Here is a 27,597-nt window from a genome sequence, read left to right as displayed (position 1 = left end):
TAATTCATACAGAGCTCGTTCAATTTGATCACGGTTTCTCAGTTTCCGTGTTGTTTACTGTTGAATTCAGTTCTTTGTATAGGAAACAGATGCTGATTTTAAATGTCAAATTTGGTTTTTTGTGTTTGCTGTTGTGTGGGTTTCAGCAAGGCTATCTTGAGTTGGCTGTGGTGAGGTTTCCATGAAAATGGTTGTTGGGATTAAGGGAAATGAGGAAGGTGTTATCGAGGATGGTGCAGCTGTCAAACTTAGTTCTGGTTTAGCTCCATTGAAGCAACAAGCTGATCCTATTGTGTATAAGCTTGTTCGGGTAAATGTCTTAACACAAATCTGATTTTTAGTCATATATGCTGTTTATTGCTGTCTTTCCAATTGTTTTTTGTTCAATGGACTGAATGTCAAGACTGAACGCAAATCATAACAGTTTTTAATGTCAGTAATACAGTGCAATATTTGTGAGATGGCATTTCTGGCTGACAATTGTGTCACCAAGTGCTTGTGGTAGCATTGATTCTCTAGGATTGCCTGTCATTTAGCTTGGCCAGTCGTGCTTTAATTCCCGGACTCTGTATCAGCTGATCAACTTTTTGATTTAATTCCCGGACTCTGTATCAGCTGATCAACTTTTTGAAGTATCCTGCAGATTCTTGCTGATGATTAGGCAATTATCTAAATATTGATTTCATGCGGAGGTGGAGGTTGCTGTTTATCTTTTGGGAGCTTCTAACGGGTAGCTATTAGTTAGATTAGATGTTATCTTATCTTTCATGGATGCTCAAGTGGAATTATTTGGTTAGGCGTATGTTTTTGAGGATTTAATACTATCCTCAGGTTTTCAAAAATCTGCAGAATGAGCGGGTTATAGGCCTTACAGCTGAGCTGAAACTCTGATTTGAAATTGCAGATCTTTCCTCTTTTAAACTCTTTTGAGTAATTAAGTCTGCCAAATCCAGGACACAATATAAATTCTCGACCTTGTTCTAGCTGTTAAAAGTCTCTCCTGGATAGATTTATGCTAAAAAACTTTGTATATTTTTCATCCTCCTCCGTTTGTTTGTAGGGTTAACTTCACTGTTCAATCCATTTCTGAATGCAACTGTGTGTTTTCAAAGGTTATGCAGAATTTTTTTCCCAATCAGTATGAGATAGAAAATCTTTCTTTGTTTCCAAAATGATTAGCGATATTCGCATGCAATGAATTTATTAGCCTCTGTCTTTCCTGACTTGGTTATTGAAGTTCAAAGATCATTATCATGTTTTGGCTCTTATGTTAATGTTCAATTGTTGGGATGTATGTAGATTGATGCTTCTTATCCAATTTTTAACAATCCTTTTGAATACTGTAAGTTATAACACTGTTTGACTGAATTGATACTCTATATTGACTTGCTTGTGTGCTGGTGTCTTCATTCGTTGGCTCTTCTCTAACCTATTTTTCTTAAAGCAACAATCCTTTCTGTAGTTGACCGGTTTATTTCGTCTCTTCTGTATAGGTTGATTTTGATGGAAGGTTTGTTCCTGCTACTGATGATGAGCTTATGGAGGTTGAGGATCTGTTGGAGTTGGATAAGAGTGATATGCTTTCTATACCTGATGCTGTAGAGACAGTAGCACATATTGCAGATAAAGATGAGTTAGATGAATCATTTGAGAAGCCGGACTTAGAGAAGCATGAAGGTTAGATTTTACCCGCTTAATATTTTTGCTATGTCACAATCTTAGCTAATTGTTTTCAGCTTGGCAATATAATCGTTATGGTTATTGTGCCATTATTTTGGCATTTCTGTTGCGACTAAAATGCAGAATTGTCGTTAATAACTACCTCATTGAGTTGTAGTTTGAAATATATATCTTCAAGAATAATGGTTGTCATTATCCCCATTTACTATCCCAATCCAATAGCGATAATCATATTATATTAAGGTTGGTTCAATTTGGAAGTATGTTTATTATTTATGCTTCTGATCCCGAAATCATGATTTGTTAGGTTTGTCAGAAATCAAGCTCACCAAAGTTGATGAAGAGAACTTAAGAGCTCAGGCTGAGGTATTCTTTTATTTGTTGAGTTACAATATGCCTTATTTGCGACCTTTAAAAAATGCAAAGGCATTGAATTTCTTATTTTAGCATGAGGTTTGGTATCATGCTAACCCGAAGTGTAACGAAAATGATGTGGTTTGGAACCAAAAGGCAGAAATTACATTTTTTTTTAGGGAAAAAAAGGCAGAAATTACATGGTAGAACGCTATCATTGACATTTATCCAAATTCTTAACTTGTACCAAACAAGTTGTTAGGTGACTTATTCTAGGCTGCCTTGCCTTGATATTTCATTGGCTGTGGCATTTCATGTAGAGATTTTGTATTGCTGACTGATGTATTTTTTCATTTCATTGGATTGATGAAATGATGAATTGATATAGTTAGTGCTGTCTAGATGTTGGTTTTACTATACCTAATGAAAGAATTTTAGAAAAGTTTTTTTTTGTCTGTAAGGGACTCGTAGACTTCTTTTTTTTTTTTTTAAAAAATTATTTTATTTTAAAAAAATAATACTATGCTGAGCCTTGAGAATTCTATCGACCAAACACTGTTTAAGACTAAAGGAATACTCCCTATCACAGAAAGAACCACTGAGAATTAAGTTAGAAATGTTACTAGACTTCACTACAATGTCTACAAGAGTTGACTATTAAAAATGGACTTTTATTACTGAAGATGGAAGAAAATATGAGGGTGTTTGGTATAAACACTGGATACACACAAAACAATTGGGCATATAATAAACTTGGACTAAGGCTTTGTTGCTGTTTTATGTAATAATATGGGAAAATTAAATTTTAAATCACACAAATACTAATTACAGTGGGCATTTTGAGGAGTTTTTATTTTATTTTATTAATTTGGTCAGTTGGCCCGGATGAAGTCTGTCAGTTCCTTTTCTCCTTCATGAAATTCATAATCACTGGGCTTAATTACAGTCTCTTACCATCATATTGTTGACATGCATTATTGATTTGTTGGTTTCCCATCCAAAGTATGGAGTATAAAGTATACGTGGATATGTTCTTTTTTTTATTTTTTATTTTTTTATTTTTTTTTAATAATCTTTTTATTTCCTTCTCCTTTGTGTTTCCTCTATTACTTTGTGCCATTTGAAATGGAATTAAAGGAGTTTTTATTTTTTTTGGTCTTTTGTAATTGAAAACTAATCAGAAGTGATAAATGTGTTACCTATCTGCAGTATTCATTCTGCACCTTGCTTTGGATCTCTAAATTTTTGTGCTATTAGAAAGGGAACAAATGAAAGTTTTTGTAGTTTTCTTCAGTTTTAATAAAAATTATTGAAATCGAACCGGGATATGATTTAGTGTGCTTCTGTGGTGGGTTTTGTTTTGTTACTAACTAGTTAGCATATAGCTCATCTGCTTGCTGTGTTTGCATGGTTCTAATCTATGAGAAAATATTTTTTACATATCCATCTATCTGGAACTTCTTGCAGGACTCTCTACCTAAATCTGCATCAAGTTCTAAAGACAGACTTGTAGAGGGATCTGTGAACAATGGTGAGGAGTCAAGCTCTAGCCCTCATGATGGACTAAACAAAAATGGATCTTCTGGTTCCAAACCTGACTTTTCTTTGATAAAGGGTGAGATTGATTTGGACAAATTAACTACTAAAGAACTTCATGAAACATTCAGAGCTACATTTGGGCGCAGAACTTCTGTCAAAGACAAGATGTGGCTAAAACGAAGAATTGCAATGGGATTGACTAATTCTTGTGACGTAACTGTGACAAGTTTTATAATCAATGATGGGAAGCTTCTGAAGAAAGAAGAACTTGGTAAAAACATGGATTGTGGAAATTCAGTAGCTGGAAAGGTCTGTAGTGCTGGAAATGATGAGCCAGTGTTAGTTGCTCCAAATGTAAGGGAGGATACCTTAGATGTTGAATTGGGTAATTCTTTTACTGAATCTGGTTGTAGAAGTGATGACCATCTTGATCACAGAGCTGCAAAACGGGCCAGGAAACCTACAAAGCGATACATAGAAGAATCATCTGATACAGAAAAAGACTTTGGTGGAAAGTCCATCTCTCCATCCAAGCATTTTGGACAGGATAAAGCTTCTTGCAAGGAAGCAGTCAAACCTGCATGGGGTGTTCATTCAGGTGATTTTATCACTAGACCTGATTCCATTGGAGGATCTGGTGTTCAGGTCCCATACGTCTCTCGGATTCGGAGATGCCGTCCCAGAAAAAGTATAATGGCTCTTACGGTACGAAATAGTTTCAAAGTAGAACATTGAGCTTGCATTTTTCATTTAGGTTTGAATTACATGTCAGATTAGAACTGCTTACAATTCTAATGTAGGACTATATTACTTCAGCAGAGTGATCGGGGAATTCTTTTTAACGCCAGTGTATTGATATCCTGTCTTAGATTACTTGGTACTGCTGTGTTTTCTCTTACAGGTTGTCCACAATACCAGTCTCTGACTCTACTTCTGATATATTACATTACTGGTATTAGTAATGTTTGCATGGATGCATGTTTATCTTTGTGGGTGTATTTTTTTTTTTTTTTTTTTTTTTTTTTTTTTTTTTTTTTTGTGTAAAATTAATTTCTTGGACTAGAAAATTGAGCTCGCATAGGATGATAGGGGTGCACATTTCTTGTGTAACAGTGTTCTTGGTATTAAAATTTGATAGTGAATACAGGTTTGAACTGCTTGTCATACATCTGTCTCTTTTTATCATCTGTGTCTCATAATCTATACGGTGCTGTCTCGCAGAAGTTCAATTCAAGTGATGGTGCGTTGAATAGGAAAACTGTTGAGAGTTCTGCTGCAGTGAGTAAGCCGCAGCCTGATTATCATAGCAGGGCTAAACTTGTTGAGACTAAGCTTTTTCCATTTGAAGAGCCGGTAAGCAAACATTAATTATGTGAGATATAACATATCAATATAAAAACTCTACTGTTCTTTTCTCCCTTTCTTGTGATGCATATTTTCTGTGGTGGTAACTGTGTTATGGTTTAATACCATGTTGAATAAACGGAACAAATAACCTGAAACGTTTCCTCCATTCCCCTAATATTGAAACTACCATTTGAAAAAGCTTTACAAATAGTGAAAATCTCCTAATTTTTACATGGTTTCTCTTTATCTCTCAGCACACGGGTCTCTATCTTTATTTCACTCTTATTTCTCTCCTCATCTTAAAATCTGTGCAATACTGTCATGTTGCAATATCATGGAAACAGAGGAAGTTTTGGCCAACAGGAACTGCCATAAAACCTGAATCTATACATAACTGGATTAGAGGATAAGGAACATAAATGGAACTTTGTCATTTCATATGTGTTACAATCATAATTAGCATGGGTGTTGAATATTTTTTTATCATCAACGTTACCTCAATGTATTTAGAGCAGCTCATTCCCAGAGCAGGGGTTTGGGCAGTTTTTCTTTTTGAAAATCATAGAGAATGTTTTCTTCAGACCTTTAATCTATAAAATGTTTGATCAATCTACTTTTTCAGTGAATTAGGGTGCATAGATAGTTTGGTGACCCTTGAATGAACTGGATTGATATTATTCAGGTCTGCATTTGAAACACCTTTATTGCAAAAATATGTGAAATATGGTCATTCCCTGTGGATGCTTCTTTGCAGATTGCCTCAGAAGAAGAGAGAGATAAACGATGCTTGACTAGTATGTCAGATACAATTTCTCAAGCTAGGGAGCCAAAAAGTGTGGATTCAATGGATAGTACTCAACTAGAGAATGCATCCGGCAACAACTCTGATGATCATGTAGCTACTGTTCCCACTGTAAAAGGTGGAGTGAGAAGAAAGCACCATCGCGCTTGGAGTTTAACTGAAGTTACAAAGCTTGTTGATGGTGTTGCTATGTTTGGAGCTGGACGTTGGTCTGAAATTAAAAGGCTTTCTTTTTCATCGTATGCCCATCGCACCTCTGTTGACCTGAAGGTATGGAACTGTATTTATTGCATTCATGGGCTCAAAGTACAAAACTACATATTGTGGGTTTGCAATGAAACTCAACAGTAGATCTTTGCTAAAAGACTAGAGTTAATCTTTTGCAGGATAAGTGGAGAAACCTTTTGAAGGCTAGTTTTGCTAATTCTCAAGCAGATAAAGGGGTAAGCAATTTTATTTTTAATTTAGAGATGGTTACCTACCATTGCTAGATAATGAATAAAGCTTAGTCGTGAAATTAAACTTAGCTGAATTGTACTAATTGCTGCAGGTGAATCCTCGTAAGAATGCACCGTTACCAATTCCTGCAACAATTCTGCTGAAAGTGCGGGAGCTTGCAGAACTCAATGGTCAGGCCCCCCATGTCTTGAAAGCCGGTAGCAACAAAAATAGTGGGTCAAGTGTAAATGAAAATAAATCAGGATACTTGTGACATCGTTTGTAAATACTTTCACCACCTAGGTTTTATAAATAGAGAAAAATAATGGTGCTGAGTGCTCACCCTGCAACTGCCTTGCAGTTTCTGTATTAGATACCCGAATGTCAGTAAAATGACAACTTTTGCGATGTATGCTAGTTCAAGGTCTTCATCCTTGAGTTATCTACTGTACTTTCAGCTCCATGTTTTTGAGTAGAAGGGAAAGAAATGTAGCTTATTTTGAGAGATGGTTCAATAGTTTGGTATATTTGTCCAGAAGCTTGTATATTATTGAATATTGATGATCACAATAGCTGTTCAGAATCAAACACTTGTAAAGAGGGATACCGGTACATGGTAAAACCCGTGGACGGATCACATAGCTGCCTCTCAGATTTCGAGGGGCTAGTCTCATGGTGTGATCTGTGGGCTGAATGTTGTCGTTAGAGTATACCTGCCAATTTAGTATGAGTTCGATCTTCAGTTAAGCTTCTTATGCAGTTATGCTTAAATGATGTGCATTCTATGTCAGACCTTTATGTATTAGTGTATTACTCTCGGGAAGCCGGGAGCATTATGCAATTGGTGCTTTGTTTGAATTGAGCATGCCACTGATTGATATAGACTATGTGCTGTTTAAATATCATTTGTCATATACTGTGGCTAATTATTTTAATTACTATGTATAAATAAAAATATTAACTAATTTACCAATAATAGCTATAGTGATAAAAAAAAGGTACAAAATCGAATGAAAGGGAGAGAAAGTTAATCAGAATGGCAAGGAATGACTATCTTAAATAATTTGGAACTAGAAAGACATAGTAAATTCAAAGAAGCTTACATAATTCTTTTTTTAAGTAGAGTAAATAAAGTTAAAGAAAAAAAAGTCATCATAAAAACGGTCAAAGTTTTCTTTTATTGAAGCTTTGACTTTCTAAAATTACATTTTCATATTGATAAACAAATATTGAAATATTCGTATAAGTTTGTAAAATTGTAAACTGACTCGTGTAACGGTTTAGATATCATTCCACATCAAAGTTATTTCCTAACACAACAAAACTATTGAATTTGTTTCTAAACACTGAAACATATAAGTCACATAACAATAAGAAAAAAAAAAAAAAACTACTCTAGTAATTTCATTAGAAAATCGATATAATAAGAAAAATAAATAAATAAATAAAAACAAACAAACAAACAATTTTCTCTTCCCCTCCCTTTTTTTTGCCTTTCACTGAAATTTTACCAATGTTACTTTGAGTTGTGAGGAAAAAAGGTGAGGACATAATTCTGGTAAACCCTAGAACTACCTTTGATTCCTCACATCTTCATCCGACACTCTCATCACTTCTGCAATTCGATTCAATTCAAGCTCATCAGGTTTCTCTTTTTCTCTCTCTTTGTTCGTTTTACGATTTCATGAAAAATTCTTCATCTTTTTTTTTTTTAATTTAATTTGAGCATCATCGATTATTGCAAATTATATAGCTCATGGAAAATTTTGTAATTTTGGTCTGCCCTAAAAATTTGAGAATTGTATTATTCGTTTGATGATTTATGATTAGTGTTATTCACTTCTTAATCAGTGTTAGAACAAAGATTTCTTCTTTTTGGTTACCCACAATTTGGATTTTTGTCATTGTTTACTTTTATTATCTGTTTACTTGTATAGATGGTGATTTTGATGCTTGTTATAATTTTTATGGGTTAAATTATATAAAGTTTTAATATTTCATATCTCTTATGAAAGATTTTGGGAGCTTATGTTATATTTTGCACCGTGTGTAGTGATTTTCAATGGATTATGTCAATTTTCTTAATTTAGCTAGATGAATTGATCACTCATAAAGTCATGATTTTAATTGTGCTTTTATGCTTTTACATTTGAAAAAGAAAATGGTTATACTGATTGCTGAACACCCGTGGTTTTAGGCGGAATTCGATTGTTGTGATGCCGGTTTAGTTAATTAATTTATTTTTTCCTGTTCTTATCAATGATTGAAGTTCAGGAACCATGGGGATCATTGAAAGGATTAAAGAAATCGAAGCCGAGATGGCTCGGACACAGAAGAACAAGGCTACAGGTGTGTGTTATAAGTTTTGAGAGGGATTATAGATTGAAGACTTGAAGTAGATGACATGCATTGCATTTAATGGTTTTTTTCCCACTTCCAAGTATATTGGGTAACTAGTCACGAGTCCATACATGGAAAACAGATGAACTAATTGCCTAAGTGCTAAGTGTAAATGAATTTTATGTTGCCTTTCATTGTGCAATGTTGCTTGGCAAATTCCATTTTTCTGTCCTGAATACTTCGGCATAGTTTCCTGATAAGGCTCTAGGGAAGTTGGAGTTGATTTCTTGAAGAGGACTATTGAATAGGTTAACTAATTTGTTCAGATATGTCAATCATTTGTGGTGTTCGTTGTACTAAGAGCATTTTTTATGTGTCTTTTTCAGAGTATCATCTGGGTCAATTGAAAGCAAAGATAGCAAAGCTCAGGACACAGCTATTAGAGCCTCCTAAAGTATGTAATTTCTTGAGAAGTTCTTCCTTTTCTGATACTTGATTGATCCTAGATATCTTGTACAATTGTCTTTTCATTACCAATCTTACCAAATTTTGCAAGCATATTTGAACTTTTAAGGAGATTGGTGTCATTTATATTTAATTTGCTTTATTTATTCTATGAGGATGAATTCATCACTAAATCCTACAAAGCTCCTTGATTATAAGAGCAACTCACATGGTTAATAATAAGGACCTGCTCGCAACTAAAATAAATCGTGTAGCTTCAAGCGTACCATTGGGGACCAAAATAAGTATTGTAGCTTACAAGCTGCTGTATCTCATGCTACAAGCTTGATTGAAGACTACAAGGTTGATTGAAGAAAAGAAAAGCAAGTTCCACTTAAAATTTAACGTGTGTTTTTATATGTTTTATTTTATTGGAAAGCTACACTGTGTAGCTAGCCATTGGAATACTTAGCCGCTATAAAGTATATAGCTTAAATTATTGATGTGCCAAAGCAGGCTGCAATATGTTCTAAGTTGCTATTGGAGATGCTTTTTGGGTGGCAGATTTTCTTGTCATGTATGACTTTGCTTGTACCTGAAACAAATTTATGTCTCTATTCATATTAAAGGGAAAGATGTAATTGTCGTGCCTTTATGTATGGCTATTGTAAACATTTGCTGAACAAATTTGTTTGTATTTTGGTAGAATTGAAAATTTTGTTTGTATATTGGTACAATTGACAAATTTGCTTGTATATTGGTAGAATTTCATTTTAGGTGAGGTGTACTCTGGAATGGAACTGTTTGTCTAAGGTTGTTTCACTGCTTGTTGTCTTTCCTGGAATGTTACTGTTGCAGTTTATAGATTCTTCTATACAAGTCATCTCTCGTCTTCATTGGTTCTGTAGTGTCCTGATTGCCTGCTATAGAATTGGTCTTAATTGTTATTTGAACTCTCTATCAGGGTTCTAGTGGAGGAGGAGATGGTTTTGAAGTCACGAAGTTTGGGCATGGACGTGTTGCACTTATTGGATTTCCAAGGTTTTCTATCTTCCCTAAATTTTGCTGTTGGTTTTAATTGTTATTTCCTATCTGTTGGCTGTTAATTTTCTTACGGCTTGTAGTTTCTCTTTAACAATATGCAACTTCTCTTAAACAATTTGACAACCAAATTTGTCGGTAGTGGTAAATTGTATATTCTTTTATAAAGTTACACTTTATGCTGGTATAATGCTCATTATATGCTCTTGCTGCAGTGTGGGTAAGTCAACACTCCTAACCACACTTACTGGAACTCATTCAGAAGCTGCCTCATATGAGTTTACCACACTTACCTGTATCCCGGGAATTATACACTATAATGATACAAAGATTCAACTGCTTGATCTTCCTGGAATTATTGAGGGAGCTTCTGAGGGGAAGGGGCGTGGAAGGCAGGTAAATTATGCCACTGCTTAAGAATGTGATTTGTGATTTTTGATCATTAGTTGGTTCTGCTGATAATTATCATAAATGAGGTGTTCCTATTCTGAAATTCTAATTTGGACCTATGTTTACGCATATCTTAGAATTTCTGATTACATTATATATCTCTATCAGGTTATTGCTGTGGCCAAATCATCAGATCTTGTACTAATGGTTCTAGATGCCTCGAAAGTAAGTAATATTTATCTTGATATGCAAACAATTCCTTGTCTATTTCATTTACATCAATGCAAATTTTATTGGGAGGTAGCTAGCTAGAGAAACTATTCAATTAGGCATGTTATTTATCTAGTATTCTAAAAAATTGCGTAATTGTCTTTCAGTGGTTTTATTTGCAAATTAGGTCCACTTCCTTTGGTTTTGCTGATTCATTTGTTGTTGACTGTTTGGGAAATGCTTTAGAGTGAGGGACATCGGCAAATATTGACTAGAGAACTGGAAGCTGTGGGATTACGTCTCAACAAAAGACCACCACATGTAAGTTTTTATTTGATAAAGCAAATCTAAGTGATGTTTTTGTGGTTTTTATATATGGATTACTATGCATACTATTGAAAACTTTTACTTTGTGATAATCACTTACATTATCGCTGTCACCTTTTTTAGGATTATCTGTTGCCTAGCTATCTTTAATTTGCTATTTTGCTCCCATCCTTTACTAGCTACCCTTCCAGCTCACCTACTTATGTTGTTATTTGTGAAAGTAAAAATCTTTGTTGAGTGTTTGCAGTCTTGTTGAGTCACAAGATGGAATGATGAATATAATCCTGAAACTTCCATTATATACACTTGCTCAGATTCTTTTAAACTTTCTTGTCTACTTCTTGATTTAATATGCTTTATAGGCACTTGGTTTATGGTGTAGAATTTTGTAGAAAAGGAAAAAAAGTTCTTCCAATCTCCGTTCTTACCTCTCCCTGATGAATCCAGTCTTCATTTTCTTTCCAATGTATCTTTGGATATAATGTTTCCCACTTATTTGGAAAATTTGTTTAATAGATGCCTCCCACTTGTGAATTAATGCTTCTTCATATTAGTTTCTATTGCTTTTGGTTCTCACTATGTGCTATTTAATAGATCTACTTTAAGAAGAAGAAGACCGGGGGCATTTCTTTCAACAGTACAATGCCGTTGACACATGTGGATGAGAAGCTTTGCTACCAAATTCTTCATGAGTATAAGATTCACAATGCAGAGGTATTAGCTTCAACTCTGTAATAAGCTCCGAAAGGTGATATGTATATTTTCTTTTGTTCTTGTGCTGAATTTAAGTTTAAATTAATGAAAAGAAATTGGTCCTTTTGTCTGTCTTCTTGGTTTGAATCGTGATCTCCCTTCTGCACTACAGTATTATACTGTTTGTAAGAAATGAAGATGTACCAGTTGACATTTTGCAATGCATTGTTTTTAATTCCTTTTTTTTTAAAAAAAAAATTATTTTTTAAATTTTTATTTATATGATTACATTGTTTAAACTTCCTTTGCTTGGGTATTTGTTAATATATATTTGTTATTGCTTGTGACCAGCTTTTAAATTCTATTTTTCATTTACCTTTTTGGCTGAAATGGACATGTCATATAAGGTCCCCACCTTAGTATTTTGTATCTTTTTATGAAGAGTAAAAAAGGATCAGGGAAGGATGGGAGGGGGCCCAAGGATCCCTCCCCCCTCCTCTCTCTCTCTGAGAGGATTGAGATCTTGTCTAGTTCAGCCACCTTTAGGTTGAAACTCGTGGCCCAATGTTGTTGAAGCCTTAATGATGTGGAGAAATTTCTTTTCTTCTTTCTTTTGGACTCTTAAAACTCAAGAGACAATTAAGCGCTGGGCAGTGTACTTCATATAAAAAGCTCAAGGCACACCAAGGCTTTTCTGATTTCCTAAGGCGCATTTATTAAACAATACAAAAAAAATTCTGAGAAAACTGTTGTGTGCCTCGGAGGTGCGCCTCAATGTGCCTTGGGGTACCAAAATCGCTTAGCCTAGACCACAAAAGGCGCATGACCCCTAACACCTGCACCTTTTCAAATACTGGCACTGGGAAGAGAATAATGGAGTGCTGGAGGTGTTCTTGTCTTCTATCCTTTTTACTCCCTTGTCTCCTTTTCATTTCTATTTACAAGGAGATATGAACATTGTTTTGTTTGGAGGGCTTATGTAAAAGGGATAAGATAAAGAAGGGTATCTTTCTCTGGATTTTTGTGGTCTAAGGCGGTTTGTACATTGTAAGTGGGATTAAATCTATCCAAGCTTTGTGATGTGGGAATTAGGAGGCCAGGAGCATCCGTTTTCAAACCTAGGTTTCAATTGGTGAAGATTTGTTTTAATTTTCATGTGGAATTGTTTTCAATGGGTCAAAAAAAAGATCTATCTCTCAATTGGAGGAATTTTAGTTGCTTAGAGGTGATTTCTTGGTTAAGGCGAGCTTTAGGCTTGGGTTATGATTTATATATGGGAAATGGAGGCAAGTAGGGGTGTGATATGCATAGGGCCAAGCAGCTTGTTGCATAGCCCATTGCTGCAAATCTTGTTTCTGCAGTTTTGCCTTTGTGAAAGATCAATTTGGTATATGTCTCTGTGACTTTGTGTGATTACATGTTCAGCCATATGTCTAATTTCTTGCCAATCAGATAGGGTACAAATAGGTTGCTTCAGAATGTATTCAGAGGCTTAGATGAAGCTTGCTTTAGGGGTACATCAGTGTTTAGTTCCAGTACCACCATATAACTACGTGACAATGGGGCAAATTCATTAGTCTTTGGTGAATGATTAAATCCCATTTCCAGTCTTTTTGACAGCCACCCTAGTTGATTGGCTAGGCTAGTTTCTAAAATATTTCTTGGTGATCAATTTAAGTTTATGTCAATATATAATAAAATTCTCAGAAACTCTGTGTATGTTTGTTGAGTAATTTGGTCAACATCTTGTCCCTCAAATGTTTCTGGAAGAAGGACTACTATGGTTCTTGAATTTAGATATCCTATAATTATACAATTGGCTTGATCGCATCCTTGACTTCAGTTCATTAAGGTGATGACATTGACTCGTATATTCATAATATAAAACTAGTATGTTGCAAACTTGCAATCCATAACTTAACCTAAACTATAATAATTGATAACCTATTTTCTTATAGAAGATTCATTTGGACCATAGGAGTTGATGCATCATATTTAATCTTAGCAAATTTCATGGCTTTGATGCTAAAACCTGCTTGAATTTAACTATATATGGAGTAAAATGAAGGGTTTAACGTCCTATTAACGGTGTTTTGTTTCCTCTGGTTGCAGGTATTATTCCGTGAGGATGCCACTGTTGACGATCTGATTGATGTGATTGAAGGGAATCGTAAATACATTAAATGTGTGTACGTGTACAACAAGATAGATGTTGTTGGTATTGATGATGTTGACAGGCTAGCAAGATTGCCGAACTCTATTGTCATTAGTGCCAACCTGAAGGTACCTTTTTGGCATTGGCTAATTTAATTATAGCTATGACAGTTTGCTACTAATCTAGTCATTGTATGATTAAAAAAAGTTGGTGAAATATTAGACTGTAAAGCAGCAGACTAGGATCAAAACACTCTTATGAAGTATTTCATAGCTGGAATGTTGATGCACCGACAGTCTTTATATGTTAATGTTCTAAAGACATTATATTGCTCTAATATGTCCTTCCCATGTCTGCATTTTAGTAAAGAAATAGAAGAATAATGTCCATCTTGTGTTTAAACTTAAATAACACTAGAAAACAATTGCATACTGATTGTGCTCCTTTTTAGTTTTGCTTGATACATTTTTATTGGACTATACTGTTTCTATTTGTCCACAAAAAAACTAACTCGACTATAGTGTTTTTTGTTTTTGTTTACATGTTGGATCTAAATTATCATGATTCTTCTGCAAATAGTGTGTACATCTTCTGATAATTGTCCTGGTATTCAATTTATGTTTGAACAGCTTAATCTAGACAGATTACTGGCAAGAATGTGGGAGGAGATGGGACTAGTTAGAGCTTATACAAAGCCTCAAGGACAGCAGCCAGATTTTTCTGAGCCTGTGGTACTTTCTGCGGTATGTCATTTTGAATCATATTATGTTCTGTTCTCTCACTCTCTCCAGGAGTCCAGGGTATTCAATAATAGATTCTTGTTAGAGCTATTTATGTATCAGATTTGCTTCCAACTCTCCTGTCATGTTTATATCTTTGTTGTTCTGTCTAGGATCGAGGTGGTTGCACAGTCGAAGATTTTTGTAATCATATACACAGAACGCTAGTGAAGGATTTAAAGTATGCGCTTGTCTGGGGTACGAGTGCAAGGCATTATCCTCAGCACTGTGGACTCTCACATGCCCTTCAAGATGAGGACGTGGTCCAAATTGTTAAAAAGAAGGTGGGTTTCGCTGTTTCTTAAATCATTACTGCTATTTTGTGAACGCTTCATTTACCTTGTGTACTATATGAATTTTTGAATCATTGGAAGTTAAAAACTTATGCTTAATGCAACATTCAGTACTTGTGTTGTATGTCCTTTGTTCCTTCCGACAAGATAGTCTGACCAATGATGCATAAACTGTGTTCTGCAGGAGAAAGACGAAGGAGGGAGAGGGCGGTTCAAATCACACTCAAATGCCCCTGCCAGAATAGCGGACAGAGAAAAGAAGGCACCACTGAAACAGTAGGACTCGTGGGGTGGAATGGTGGATGATGTTGTGTTTTGAGTCCATCAGGTTGTAACGTCTTTTTCATGGTCGAAAAGAGGTATTTTAAAGATCCTCTTCTAAGTCTTCAGTCAACTGGGTTATACCCATTTTTGTCCGCATCAGTTAGTATTTGATTATGTCTTACAGTTTCATTTGTTGTAACTTTATGACTTACATTTATAGTTATTTGAAAAGAATTTTCTGTAGCTTTCATTTTGCATGCGTTTTACTCGGAAGTAATTTCCTCTATTCCTAAATACTTGCTATAGCATTGTTTGTGGCTTTTACTCTACTTTTCAGATTATAAGCTATAGTTAGTCGGCTTCTGGTTATGTAAATTGACATTTTATACAATGTTGATAATAATACGCTACTCTGAAATTACTATGAATAGCATATGTTACATTTACATAGCAATATAGCAGCACACTCCCTAATGTGGTCATTTGCACATGTAAAAGCACGCATCAATATGCAAGTGTAAGACGTTTATATCATAAAATTAACACAAGATGAAGTATATTTCTTATAACAAATAAGATTATATATCACAAGAAATGATATACTAGAAGTAACACAAAATGAAGTATACTTCTTATCACAAATAAAGTTCGCTTGCCACTCGAACGGGAATAGTAGTTTGATGATTTAAGTTCCACCACCTCACGCAACAAAAGTACCAACAGGGTTACGCATGATATTTTGGCTCATACAGAGTTGCACTCTTTGAAAATGCTACATATATGATTTGAAAAATTAACAGCTGAGAAATATATTAGTACAAGTTTGATATATACTGATAGCAATGGAAAAATTAAGCATCGGTAGGAGGAGCAGAGGAGCAGAAGCCATTGCCACGCTCTGCCCGTGCACTTTCAGCAAACTTGATATTCCTTTCGTGCATTCCCTTACTCTGCTCGTTTTTGTTGTACTCGGCAACATAATACTCCTCCTCGGTAGCAGTCTTGGATGCAGGGAATAACATACCACCCCATTGTGGGAAATGCACAAAGGCCACTGGGATGGTACAAGCAATGGCCATAACACCCATATAGAGAAGACCGTCTTCTTTGCTAAAGCGATTTCCAGAAAAGAAAATAAACTGGGTCAATGCCGCTCCCACGTTGCCTCCTGCACCAGTGAGCCCAGAGATGATCCCTAGGGATCGTCGAGAGATGAAGGGCACTATCCCAAAGGTGGCTCCGCAAGCAGCTTGAGCCCCCAAGGAGAATAGGATTAAGGATACAATGGCTGTGGTGAGGTCTTTGGCCAACCCAAGCCAAACACAGAACAATCCACCAGCTGTTTGGAGGATCCATAAGGTCCAAAGCCGCCCCCTCATACCAAAGTAACGGGCGCTATAGTCCGAGGCTAACCCCCCCAATGGACGGGAGAAGAAGTTTGCTAACCCAAAGCTGGCTGCTATGATTCCGGCTGTGTGCAAGTTGAGGTTAAACCTATTGAAATGATGACAAACATAAGTATACTCCTGACTTATTAAGCTCTGATATCAGGTTAGATACTGTAAAATATTTCAAGATATCAGCTTTTCATAATTTTCTTAATTCACAATTATGTTAATGGTGTTATGAAAATGTATAAAAGAGGTTGCACAATATGTAAAGTTGTATTATATTAAGTCAAACCATATGCTCTAAGAAAAATACAATAAAATATAGAAATAGAAATACTTAGTCTAATAGAGCAGTTGATAGGATATAAAAACGTGCCCAGGCCCCAGGGTCGTGGCATCAATTCAGATTCTATGTATTAAAAAACATAAGAAAATAGGTCGTGACTTATATTATTAAGATCGGGATTCCTTAATCATTACTATATCAACTTAATTAAGGAGACTAGATTAATTAACCAGCTTGATTAAGGAATCTCATGTTACTAACAGCTTGCAAGCATTATTGATTGTGAAGGATCTTCTCATAACAAAATTTGTGACTATTAGTCTCCCTTGATTGCAGTAACAAAATAAAGTGAATGATGTTATGGTGAACTGGTAATCCCAAAATCAGTCGCTAAATAATACTCCGTATTTTTCTTATATTGTTATCGCTTTTATGATGTATATATGTCAACATGTGTTTATCAATAAATGTAATTCATCAGACTAATATAATTAAATCTTAAGCATATTAATACTCTGCCGAAGTAATATTGGTTCACATATATGCAACTATTACGGTTCAAAAACATGTATGATGTGTTAGTTGGATTCGGTTTCATAGTTTCTAGAAAAAGAAAAAGACAAAAAAAAAAAAAACAGACAATTAAGAAGGAAATTATAAAATGTATTTTTATATAAAAAAAAACATAAAAATACCTATCAAAAAAGTATTCTGCAATAACGTTATCAGTTGTCAACTCCACACCTAAGGAGTAGCCATAGAGGAGTACAAAGATCCATGTCCGGTAATTGGAGACAGCATACCAAAGCACCTAAATTAGAGAGATTGGGTAAGCATAAAAATATCAATTGGTATTAATGCTCTTATAAACCCACGTAAATATACATAATAACGTCTAATTAAAAATATTGGAGTGTACACAAAATCATACAAAAGCATGTTTGTTACAAATGTAAATGAGGTTGATAAAACATCCATATGAACCACATATAATAATGTTCTATAAAGACGATAAATAATGAACCATGACTGAGTAGTATGTCTGATATGTAACTAGAGACGATCGATGTAACAAAATAATAATGCAGTCAAGAAAATAAAGGGACTAATAAGATTACCTTAGGGAGCTTGTCCTTAGCAACCTCACCCTTCTTCTGAAGAGCACCAAGGTTACCATCAGGCAAATCTTGACCAAGTGTAAGAACCAAAATCCCCATAACAATATGAAGCAACCCTGGAATGAAGAAGGCAATCCTCCATGCTACAAAAGACGTGGCTCCGATACGACAAATGATCTCATACACCACAGGCATAAGAAGTTGGGTTGCACCACCTCCGGCATTACCCCATCCTGCAGCTGTCCCATTCACAAGCCCTATAATTCGTCCGTTAAACATGGTACTCATCCAATATTGGCACGACACGAAAGTGGCTAGACAAAACCCTATCATGAACCTCACTGCCACGTACCCTGATGCATCTTCTATCAAAGACATGCAAAACACGGCAGGGGCTATCAACATGACTAGGAATGCACAAGCGTACCTCGGTCCCATGAGGTCGCAAAGCGTGCCCATCACAAGCCTAGAGAAGACACTTCCTGAGACGGAAGCTACTCCGGCATTACCAATGTCTACTTGGGTGAGATTGAGGTTGTCCCTTATGATTGGGACCAAGGGTGCAGCCGCAAAAGTGGATATGAAACACGTACAAAAGGAAATCCAACTTAGGTGGAATGTAGTCATGTGGGGTTTGGCTAGGGAAAAGATTTTGAATTTTGTGGCCTTATGCTCTGCATCAACTGGCAGAGCAAACTTGGCCGTGTGGTCCACTGGGACCTCGGATGGGGAGACGGAGAAGGCGTGTGATTGCTCCTTCCCCGTCACCCCATGCATTGAGCTACCTGGCTCACCACCGGCCATTATATTATTATTATTTTTTTTTTTTTTTTTTTTGGGGGATGGTTTTGTAAGTACTTAGCTAAGGTATACCTAGCTAATAGTATTTGCTTACTTGTTTTGGGTTTTTTTTTTTATTTTTATGAGGATAACTCATTAAGTGACACCACTATATATAATACTTAACATTGACATTGTAATGAAGCTAAGGATCGAAAATTAGAAAAGGCAATTAGACTTGATCAGATTAATTTAAGTTTAAACATAGTTTATTAGCCTTATTGGTATTTAAAAAGTGTATCATTCAAGGGTTGTTTACGATGTCAATGGAGAATCAAGAATATCGATGGAATCAAGACGGAATCCATTAGTATATACGAGTAGTGGCCAAGTAGGTTACTTGTTAAGCAAGTTCAATACTTGGTACGAAACAAAGTTTGGCACACTTTAAACTACTATATCAGAGGGTATTTACTAGGTAGTGCTTGAATTTTTCTCACTTTTCCATTGTGTAATTTGTTAAAATTTATTTTACTTTGCTTCATTGTGTAAATACTTTATAATTCGAATATAGGATTATGTACTTCTTCTGGTCTTAAAATGTTCTTTTCATTAAAAATCTAAACACTATTTATAACTTAATAAGATAATCTTTTATTGTATATTATTTACATATTATAAGGTGAAACATGATCAAGTAGGGTATGTTGGAGTAATCTCAATGAGTAATTTCAGAACAGCAAACATATACTATAATTTTGACTAATGTTTAATTCAAGGTATTAACAATTTACAATGCACATTAGCAACTAGACGAAAGCGAAATAAGAAGAATTTAAATAATTAGAGAGAGTACTTTAGTTAAAATAATCAATTATGTTAATTGTAATAATAGTTTACATTTCTATATACTAGAAACATAATTAGTTTTTTATTTTATTTTTTATTTTATTTTATTTTATTTTTTTATTTTTTATTTATTTATTTTTTATTTATTTATTTTATTATTACAATGGTTAGTAATTAAAAAAAAAAGTAGAGACTATCATCTTTAATTCTAACTTTGAGATGAATCATTTTTAAATAACAAATATGTACGGAGTAACTCATTTTGTTTGCTAAGATCATCAAAATAAAAATGATTTTTCTTTTTTGTTTAATTTGTATGTAGTCAAACTCTCATTTTTATGTAGAATTGGTTTAATTTATTTAATCCAAATGTATCATTATTTGTTTTAATAATGCACATTGGATCATCATGCAACCCACTCGTCAAAAAAAATAAAGGGTGATTAATTGAAGGGTTTATTAAGTCAGAACTTAGAAGAGTGTTGATTAAGTAGATAAAAAAAAAAAATTTAAAAAAATGAATAACGTTACGCCGCACGTAAGAAATACGAAGAGGGTGGCTTACCTAGGTACCAAAAGTACAAAGGACAGTTGATTCCGCTTCGCCGAATCTCTTTACTAGTTGACTTAGCTGAACCTTAATTTTTTTATACTCCTAGTTGATTTAACAATTAATTTTGATTTTAAAATAGAATCCAACAAATTAAGGGTAGAAATGAGACGAGACAAGTTGATCGAGGTTTTATTCTATTCACATTTATGATCTTAAATGAACTATATACTAGGCATCTATGAGTTGTTCTAGTTTTTAAATTTCGACTAATAAAAGATACATGTAAATATTAATCCTAAAATATGCATAAAAAATTATAAGCCTTAAAAGTTCAAGATTAGCAATTTACTGTAATTCTATTGTAAAAATGATTTAGTCAAAACTAATCAAGACACCAAAAAAAAAAAAAAAAAAAAAAAAGAAAAAAAAGTACTGATCTTATATAATCCAACAAAAGCATTGATGTGGTCTAAAAAAAAAAAAAGAAAAAAAGCATTGATGTAATTTCTATTGAAAAAGAGCTCTCTTGTTCAAAGGGGGCGAGGGAATACTCTTGTTGGATTCACTCCTTAACATTTTTCTACTATGATAACATTGAGATAAGATGTTACATCATTAAACCCTAAAAAAATAGAGAAGAATCACAGCATTTGTTGTATAGCAGTACAACTCTTCTGCAGGCTAAAATTTCGCCAGCATCAGGCCATCACTCCATCAGCATACGTCTCATGGATTACATTAAAATAAGCTTTTACATGTAAAAGCCAAGTCATGAGGCACTACAAGACTCGGCATAGTTAGCGAATTTCGATTGTTCTGTATCCAGAAATATGTATAAATCTTCCTTATGTTGGTTCAGCATAGGGAAGAGCTCTCTGAACAAAGCATGCAAACATTCATATCAAGATAAGAAAATCTGATAATTTGAGAATTTTTATACTAAAATTAAAAATGGTACAGGCAATAAATACCTCTGAAGTTGGTTTTCTGCATAATCAACATCAGCAATTACAATATTCTCTTCATGTTCTGCTCTACCTTTTGTTTCACCACTCTGTAATGCACAAAAAAATCAGTATATCACATCAATATGATTCTTAAATTGTCAGAAATTAATATCTAAACATAATAAGTATGCATGAAAAGTGTAGGATCTTTAGTAATTACTGGAGCAACAATCATGGAATGACCCCAAATTGTGTAAGATCCAGCTGAATCTCGGCATGGTGAACAAACAGCAACAAACACCTACAAGATATATCCAAAACATTCATTCACACTCTCATCTTTTTACATCGATTACACAAGCTAGAGGCTAAGCAGGGGTTGAAGAGATAGAAATGCTACCTGGTTATCAATTGCCCTGAAAAGGTATACATGTCAAAGAACCCAGGCGATGGATCAGAATCTCAAATCATTAGACAAGTATAAAATACAAAAATCTTCCAACACAAATGACTAGATTTTACTATTTTAGTATAAAATTAGTCCCTTTGCCCCAAATTAAATGCCACAAATGCTTTTTCAAGGTCAAATATCACAAACATATGCTAAGGCAGAACTTTGGTTTATTAGCTAATTACTTGCCTGGCTTTTGTTTCTAGTTCCCAGAGCATTTTTCCAGTGCTCATGTTGAATGCACCAGGATAAATAATCAAGTCAGCACCTGGCATTGCATACATAATAACTCATTTCGGGATGATGTATATTTCAAGCTTAGTAGTGCCACATTCAAAACGAGATATATTAGAAAAACCTTTTGCTCTGTACAACATAGCAAGCTCTGGGAAGCGTATGTCATGACAGATACCGATGCCAATGCGGCCTACATCTGCAGGCATATGTACAATACATGCTCTTCAGTTTAAAATGCACCAGAACCAGGAGTCTTCAAGAAGTATACATGTTTTTAAACACCATCTGAATTTTTACTAGTATGTGTAAAAGGAATTTCATGGATATGACCAATCATTAAACATTAATGATAAAAAGCATAGATCAATCACACCCCTAAAGACAAAGTGAAATGTATTACAGAATATATCAGTAGCAACACATGAAATCCTACAAGAAGCATTTGTTGTTTGAGAGGGTCACCAATTAACATACAGAACAGTCAATACTACTTCAATGTTACTGTAACACTGCAATACTACCTGTGTCCACAACTGTAGGTGTGTCGCCAGCAGTGAATGAATCCGACTCCTTAAACGAAGATCCAGGTTCATAATAATCAAACAAGTGCAACTGCGAATGCAAAATCAAAACCAACAGAATTGCACATTCAACTATAAGCCATTAGGACTAATAAAATAATTTCACCAATCTTAAATATTATGATGATTACAAGAGGGCTTACTTTACTATGCTTAGCTTTGAGCTTTCCATCCGGTCCAAACACACAACATGTGTTATACATTCTACCATTTTTCCTCTCTGGAATTGACCCCCCAACTATTGTGATCTTACGACTGCTAGCAACTTTCGATAACATACTAAAAGCTTGTGATGATTCCTCTTTATCAAGATCTTCAGCACACTTTGTAAAGTATTCATGTGAATAGGGGCACACCCACATTTCCTATATTCATGATCAACAAGTATTAACAATACATGTATCATACTTAATCTTAGGCTGTGTTCAATAAGTACATTGGTTTTAAAAAAAAATGCAGAATTCATCAAACAGTAGAAATGCAATTAAATTAAACGAGCTTAACTGATCGATTTGGGGTAAGTCAAAGGCGAAAGCATGAAATTGAATTCCGTCTATATCATTAGCTTCGTGGCTCTATTAAATACGAGTATAAAGTACATCAACAACAACAATTAATTTAATTGAGAGTGAAGAAAGTTACAGGTAAAACAAGAAGCTTGGCACCCTTATCAGCAGCTTCCTCCAGCATGTTTCGAGCGCGATCCAAGTTGATATCTTTGTCGGTAGTTACCAGTAATTGGCACAAAGCTATCTTAAACTGCAAATTTTATTATTATTTTCAATCAAATTATTCAGATGAATAAACAAATTTCCGAAAAAAAAAAGAATATTCATCTCGAATTAACTGAATACCAGAAGTGCAGGATCTGACCTGAGAGATACGAGGTACTGAACATTCTGATTTAGCCGGACTAGGCTTTGAAGCTGCTGTTGACTCCATGAGTGCGACTACGACTGCGAGTAACTTAATTTTGTACCAAATTTCATGTTTGGGACAATTCACGTGTGAGTTATTTTATATCGATGAACACACGAGGGAGGATAACTAAACTGTAAGTCTAATGGTTACTCGTTAATAGTTACTCCCTCCGTTTTTTTTTAAAAAAATGTATCGCTTTGATTTTTGCACTATTTATAAGGAAAATTAGGAACTGAAGTGAACTGAACTGAACTGATTAGAGCTGAACTGAACTGAAATTAGGTTGAACAGAACAGGCCATTAGTTAGAATACCTTTTTAGGGTGTCAACCTTTCATACATTCTTAAACAATTTTGGTTTTATGCAAAAAAATGATAATAATAATAATAATGCATCCAAAAAAAAATATCTTAGGTAATCGTTGTAGCTTATGTGGCGTAATTAAATAATTTCAAAAGATGGTTTAGTTAACTCCAAAACCCTTTCTTTTCCAGTTTTCTACTCAGCGAAACATGAATCCGGTATAAATTGAAATATGTGTAGATGTGTATAGTAGTCATGTGTTCTTAATATTACAAGGCAAATGAAGATTGAATATAAAACGGTACAAGAGGCACATAACTTGGCTAGGAAAGACCTCTAATTTCTCTTTGCTTACTCGTTTGTCAAAAATAAAAGAGTGCTAAATCGAAGCTAAATTGAATTACAGTTGGCAAGAACTGTTGAAGATACAAATCGAAGCAATAGTACACATGCATGTAAGTTAATAAGTTATTGCAAGCAAAATTCACTTGCTACAAGGTTATCTCCATAACTCTAGAGCCAAAAATCCAGAAGTATGATATATATATGAAAAGAAAAAGAAACCAAACATAAAAAGAAAAAAAGAAACAAAGAACTTCCAATAATTTACTATAGGAGTTCATCATAATCTCATATCATCGTTGTTTAAGCCAAAAGCAAATAAAATACGAAAGTAACTTATTAAATATTGTTAGGATTGGGACTTGGTGTAGCAGACTTCCTTCCACGCTCAGATCGGGCACTTTCAGCAAATTTGACACTCCCTTCATGCATTCCCTTACTCTTCTCATTTTCGTCGTACTCGGAAACATAGTAGGCCTCCTCATTAGCACTCTTAGAAGGTGGAAAGAACATACTACCCCATTGCGGAAAATGCACCAATGCCACGGGCAAGGTGCACGCAATTGTCATGACTCCCATGTACATAAGACCCTCATGGGTGCTAAAATTGTCCATAGTGAAGAATATAAATTGTGTCAATCCGGATCCAATGTTGCCTCCTGCACCCGTGAGGCCCGAGATGATCCCTAGGGATCGTCGAGAAATGAAAGGGACGACCCCATAGGTTGCCCCACACGCGGCTTGAGCCCCTAGTGAGAAAAGGACTAGTGCTACGATGGCAGTGGGTAGGGTTGTGGCTAAGCCTAGCCACACGCAGAAGAGACCGCCTAAGGTCTGGAAGGTCCAAAGGGTCCATAGGCGGCCTCTCATACCGAAGTAACGTGCACTGTAGTCAGAAGCTAGCCCTCCCAAGGGGCGGGAAAACAAGTTAGCCATTCCAAAACTAGCTGCGATGATTCCTGCTGTGTGCAACTTGAGGTTGAATCTGTCGAATCATACCATAATGTCAATAAGATTATCGAACTTTTAGCTTTTTCATCATTAAATACACTGATCGAAGCAACTAACAATAATCAACCGTTATTTATGATTTATCACACTTTTATACAACTTACTTACTATCAACTAATCAAACTAGTTAATTGAACCAGTTAATCAAACTTGTTAATAAAGCATTGCTTCAATTAACTACCCGTTAATAACCAAATAGAGCTTATACACAAGCCAACTTTTAAAACTTGGTTTAATTTTATAAGTACATATATGTTCAAATCTTAGAAATACATGATGTTTAATATTCAAATAAAGATTTTCCGATCAATGAGAATCAATATTAGACTGACGTATGGGAACGAAATGGGTTGAATCATAGCTTTAGGAAAAAGTCATACACATTACTATCTAGCTAATGTAGACGTGTAGAATCTAAGTTCTATCTTGTAGAATACTGATCAAAAGATTCCAATGTTTAAATAATTTCATACCTTAATTAAATTTAATTAATGGATAGGCCAATCACATTCAAGATAAATTCAAACTAGACAAGTGGCATGGCTTGAGGGATATTATACATGTATTTGATGTAAAAGTAGTCCAATAATATAGATGCATAGATAGTGTATCCGTTGTCAAATAAATAAATTAAATAGCTTTTTATTAATTTGCAAGATTTGAATTTATATGATAAAGATTGTAACATGATGATATGGATTCAACTTAGCAATAATTCATTGATTATTATACTAAACTCTATGTTAATGATGAATATATACTCCAAGTTAAACCCCTAGTCGATTTATTAGATACTTTCTAGCATAATTAGCATCAAACAAAAATAAACATTCCAAAGTCTAGTAATAATAGGTTGATCACAAAGTATTATACGGGGTTGGCCACACCGTGTGGCCAGCCACTATAGGGGTTACTTCCCTAGTGTAATGAGAGTTACTTGGTCAATATTAAAGGGGTTACTTCGTCAGTGTTATAGAGTTACTCTATCGGTCAGTATTATAGGGTTACTCGGTCGGTATTACAGGGGTTACTTAATCAATGTTATAGGGATTACTTTAAGTGGTCACACGGTGTGGTCAGCCGCACACAAGACAGGTTGTATGTTGATATGAGTTTAGAAGTACATACAAATAATCAAGGGAAATATGAAAAATACCTGTCAAAAAAGTATTCTGCGATGACGTTATCGGTGGTCAACTCCACACCCAAAGAGTAGCCATAGAGGAGCACAAAGACCCATGTACGGTAGTTGGAGATTGCATACCAAAGTACCTATATTAGTCAAGAAATAACATAAATATAATTAGTAAATACTCTATACTTTAAAGAGTATTAATGTTTTAAGCAGGTCTTACAAAAATGAAAATTATTATCTTGGACAAACTTGGAAGGACGAACGAAGGAAATTGAATATACAAACTTGAGAAGAATTTTGAGTACTAATTTAAGAATATTACCTTAGAGAATTTATCTTTAGCAACCTCACCCTTCTTTTGTAAGGCACCAAGGTTACCATCAGGCAAGTCTTGACCAAGGGTAAGTACCAAAATACCCATAATAATATGTAACATTCCTGGTAGAAAAAAGGCAATCCTCCATGCTACAAATGGTGTAGCTCCTGCACGCCGGATGATCTCGAAAATCAAAGGCATAATAAGTTGGGTTGCACCCCCTCCCACATTCCCCCACCCTGCCGCCGTTCCATTAACCAACCCAATGATCCGTCCATTAAACATGGTACTCATCCAATACTGGCACGACACGAAAGTGGCTAGACAAAAACCTATCATGAACCTCACCGCCACGTATCCAGCTGCATCGTCTATCACGGACATGCAGAAGACCGTAGGGGCGGTCAACATGACTAGGAAAGCACAAGCGTACCTTGGTCCCATAAGGTCACACACGGTTCCCATGACTAGCCTAGAGAAGACACTTCCTGAGACGGATGCAACCGAAGCATTACCAATATCCCTCTTAGTAAGGTCAAGGTTGTCCCTAATAATAGGAACTAAGGGAGCAGCCGCGAAAGTGGATATGTAACACGCACAAAATGATATCCAACTAAGGTGGAAAGTGGTCATGTGAGGCTTTGCCAAGGAGAATATCTTAAGCTTAGTGGCCTTGTGCTCTGTATCGACTGGCAAAGAAAACTTGGCCGTCGTGTCTATAGGGACTGTGTTGGGGGAGACCGAGAAGGCGTACGATTGTTCCCTTCCGGTGACTCCATGCATGGAGCTTCCGGGCTCACCGGTAGCCATAGATGATTTTTTTTTTTTTTTTTTTTAGGGCTTGTAACTAGGGTAGGTGTTGTTTCTATGTATTAGTTTACGTTATTGGATACAAGTACTTCTTAGAGTATATACATATATATACTCGTATAGTATGTAACGTTGACAATGTAAAAGGTGATAATGAGGCCAATGAAGATCCCAACGGGTATCATACTTAAATAATTTTTTATTTGATGGAAGTTTGGAGAAAAGGGTGATTATACATTTGTACAGTTGAAGGGTTACTATTTTAATTAAATAAAGAAATAAATATAATTATCAAAGAGTTTACAAAGTCAGAAGTTTTATTAACAATAATGAATAGAATTCTTAATTGCATCAAATGTGGTATATTCCAGCTATGGGGGCCTCTGGTAAGGTCTTATTGGAGAGAATCTGACACTTAAATATTTATTTAAGATGTTTTTATGTACACTCGGGTGTACATAAAGATAGGT

The 27,597-nt window shown here is 35.0% G+C and overlaps 4 protein-coding genes and 1 pseudogene across 6 annotated transcripts; 2 read left to right on the top strand and 3 right to left on the bottom strand.

Moving 5' to 3' along the window:
* Positions 1-23: 23 nt before the first annotated feature.
* On the top strand, positions 24-7,074 carry LOC145570149 (uncharacterized). Of its 2 annotated transcripts, none has more exons than XM_081629159.1 (8): positions 24-310; positions 1,494-1,677; positions 1,997-2,046; positions 3,502-4,278; positions 4,795-4,926; positions 5,675-5,992; positions 6,109-6,165; positions 6,273-7,074. In XM_081629159.1, exons 1-8 carry the CDS (start codon positions 182-184, stop codon positions 6,432-6,434), a joined length of 1,809 nt encoding a protein of 602 aa, XP_081485285.1. In that variant the 5' UTR covers positions 24-181; the 3' UTR covers positions 6,435-7,074. The 2 variants fall into 2 exon arrangements, with proteins under 2 accessions (XP_081485285.1, XP_081485284.1); XM_081629158.1 differs by having other exon boundaries at positions 35-310; positions 1,988-2,046.
* Positions 7,075-7,652: 578 nt separating this feature from the next.
* On the top strand, positions 7,653-15,346 carry LOC145570151 (developmentally-regulated G-protein 2). Of its 2 annotated transcripts, none has more exons than XM_081629161.1 (12): positions 7,653-7,805; positions 8,430-8,509; positions 8,887-8,954; positions 9,909-9,985; positions 10,201-10,381; positions 10,544-10,600; positions 10,832-10,906; positions 11,507-11,626; positions 13,718-13,888; positions 14,390-14,503; positions 14,653-14,823; positions 15,017-15,346. In XM_081629161.1, exons 2-12 carry the CDS (start codon positions 8,440-8,442, stop codon positions 15,110-15,112), a joined length of 1,200 nt encoding a protein of 399 aa, XP_081485287.1. In that variant the 5' UTR covers positions 7,653-7,805; positions 8,430-8,439; the 3' UTR covers positions 15,113-15,346. The 2 variants fall into 2 exon arrangements, with proteins under 2 accessions (XP_081485287.1, XP_081485288.1); XM_081629162.1 differs by having other exon boundaries at positions 7,661-7,805; positions 8,435-8,509.
* Positions 15,347-15,947: 601 nt separating this feature from the next.
* Positions 15,948-18,695, bottom strand: LOC145570724 (high-affinity nitrate transporter 2.1 pseudogene; annotated as a pseudogene).
* Positions 18,696-20,842: 2,147 nt separating this feature from the next.
* Positions 20,843-23,231, bottom strand: LOC145570723 (omega-amidase, chloroplastic-like). Its single transcript, XM_081629877.1, has 10 exons — positions 23,163-23,231; positions 22,932-23,048; positions 22,433-22,654; positions 22,230-22,320; positions 21,830-21,904; positions 21,661-21,739; positions 21,421-21,436; positions 21,241-21,321; positions 21,045-21,127; positions 20,843-20,948 (listed from the first exon to the last, which is right to left on the bottom strand). The coding sequence occupies exons 1-10, from the start codon at positions 23,229-23,231 to the stop codon at positions 20,843-20,845; spliced, it is 939 nt and encodes a 312-aa protein (XP_081486003.1).
* Positions 23,232-24,004: 773 nt separating this feature from the next.
* Positions 24,005-27,127, bottom strand: LOC145571767 (high affinity nitrate transporter 2.4-like). The gene is made up of 3 exons (XM_081630799.1): positions 26,324-27,127; positions 26,023-26,138; positions 24,005-24,840 (listed from the first exon to the last, which is right to left on the bottom strand). The coding sequence occupies exons 1-3, from the start codon at positions 27,125-27,127 to the stop codon at positions 24,195-24,197; spliced, it is 1,566 nt and encodes a 521-aa protein (XP_081486925.1). The 3' UTR covers positions 24,005-24,194.
* Positions 27,128-27,597: the final 470 nt, after the last annotated feature.

Source organism: Chenopodium album, chromosome 12, assembly GCF_948465745.1.
Source record: "Chenopodium album chromosome 12, dcCheAlbu1.1, whole genome shotgun sequence".
Lineage (NCBI taxonomy): Eukaryota > Viridiplantae > Streptophyta > Magnoliopsida > Caryophyllales > Amaranthaceae > Chenopodium > Chenopodium album.
The sequence above is the reverse complement of the archived record's forward strand: the minus strand, read 5'-3'. Positions and strand labels throughout refer to the sequence as shown.

Coding starts and splice junctions, on each gene's coding strand:
- LOC145571767 (XM_081630799.1), bottom strand. CDS start 27,127: ATGGCTACCGGTGAGCCCGGAAGCTCCATGCATGGAGTCACCGGAAGG. Junction 26,139..26,323: donor CTAAAGATAAATTCTCTAAG/GTAATATTCTTA, acceptor TGACTAATATAG/GTACTTTGGTATGCAATCTC. Junction 24,841..26,022: donor GCAGAATACTTTTTTGACAG/GTATTTTTCATA, acceptor ATGATTCGACAG/ATTCAACCTCAAGTTGCACA.
- LOC145570723 (XM_081629877.1), bottom strand. CDS start 23,231: ATGGAGTCAACAGCAGCTTCAAAGCCTAGTCCGGCTAAATCAGAATGT. Junction 23,049..23,162: donor CAGTACCTCGTATCTCTCAG/GTCAGATCCTGC, acceptor TAAAATTTGCAG/TTTAAGATAGCTTTGTGCCA. Junction 21,128..21,240: donor ATTCCATGATTGTTGCTCCA/GTAATTACTAAA, acceptor TGTGCATTACAG/AGTGGTGAAACAAAAGGTAG.
- LOC145570149 (XM_081629158.1), top strand. CDS start 182: ATGAAAATGGTTGTTGGGATTAAGGGAAATGAGGAAGGTGTTATCGAG. Junction 311..1,493: donor TTGTGTATAAGCTTGTTCGG/GTAAATGTCTTA, acceptor TCTTCTGTATAG/GTTGATTTTGATGGAAGGTT. Junction 1,678..1,987: donor GGACTTAGAGAAGCATGAAG/GTTAGATTTTAC, acceptor ATGATTTGTTAG/GTTTGTCAGAAATCAAGCTC.
- LOC145570151 (XM_081629161.1), top strand. CDS start 8,440: ATGGGGATCATTGAAAGGATTAAAGAAATCGAAGCCGAGATGGCTCGG. Junction 10,601..10,831: donor TGGTTCTAGATGCCTCGAAA/GTAAGTAATATT, acceptor GAAATGCTTTAG/AGTGAGGGACATCGGCAAAT. Junction 14,824..15,016: donor TCCAAATTGTTAAAAAGAAG/GTGGGTTTCGCT, acceptor TGTGTTCTGCAG/GAGAAAGACGAAGGAGGGAG.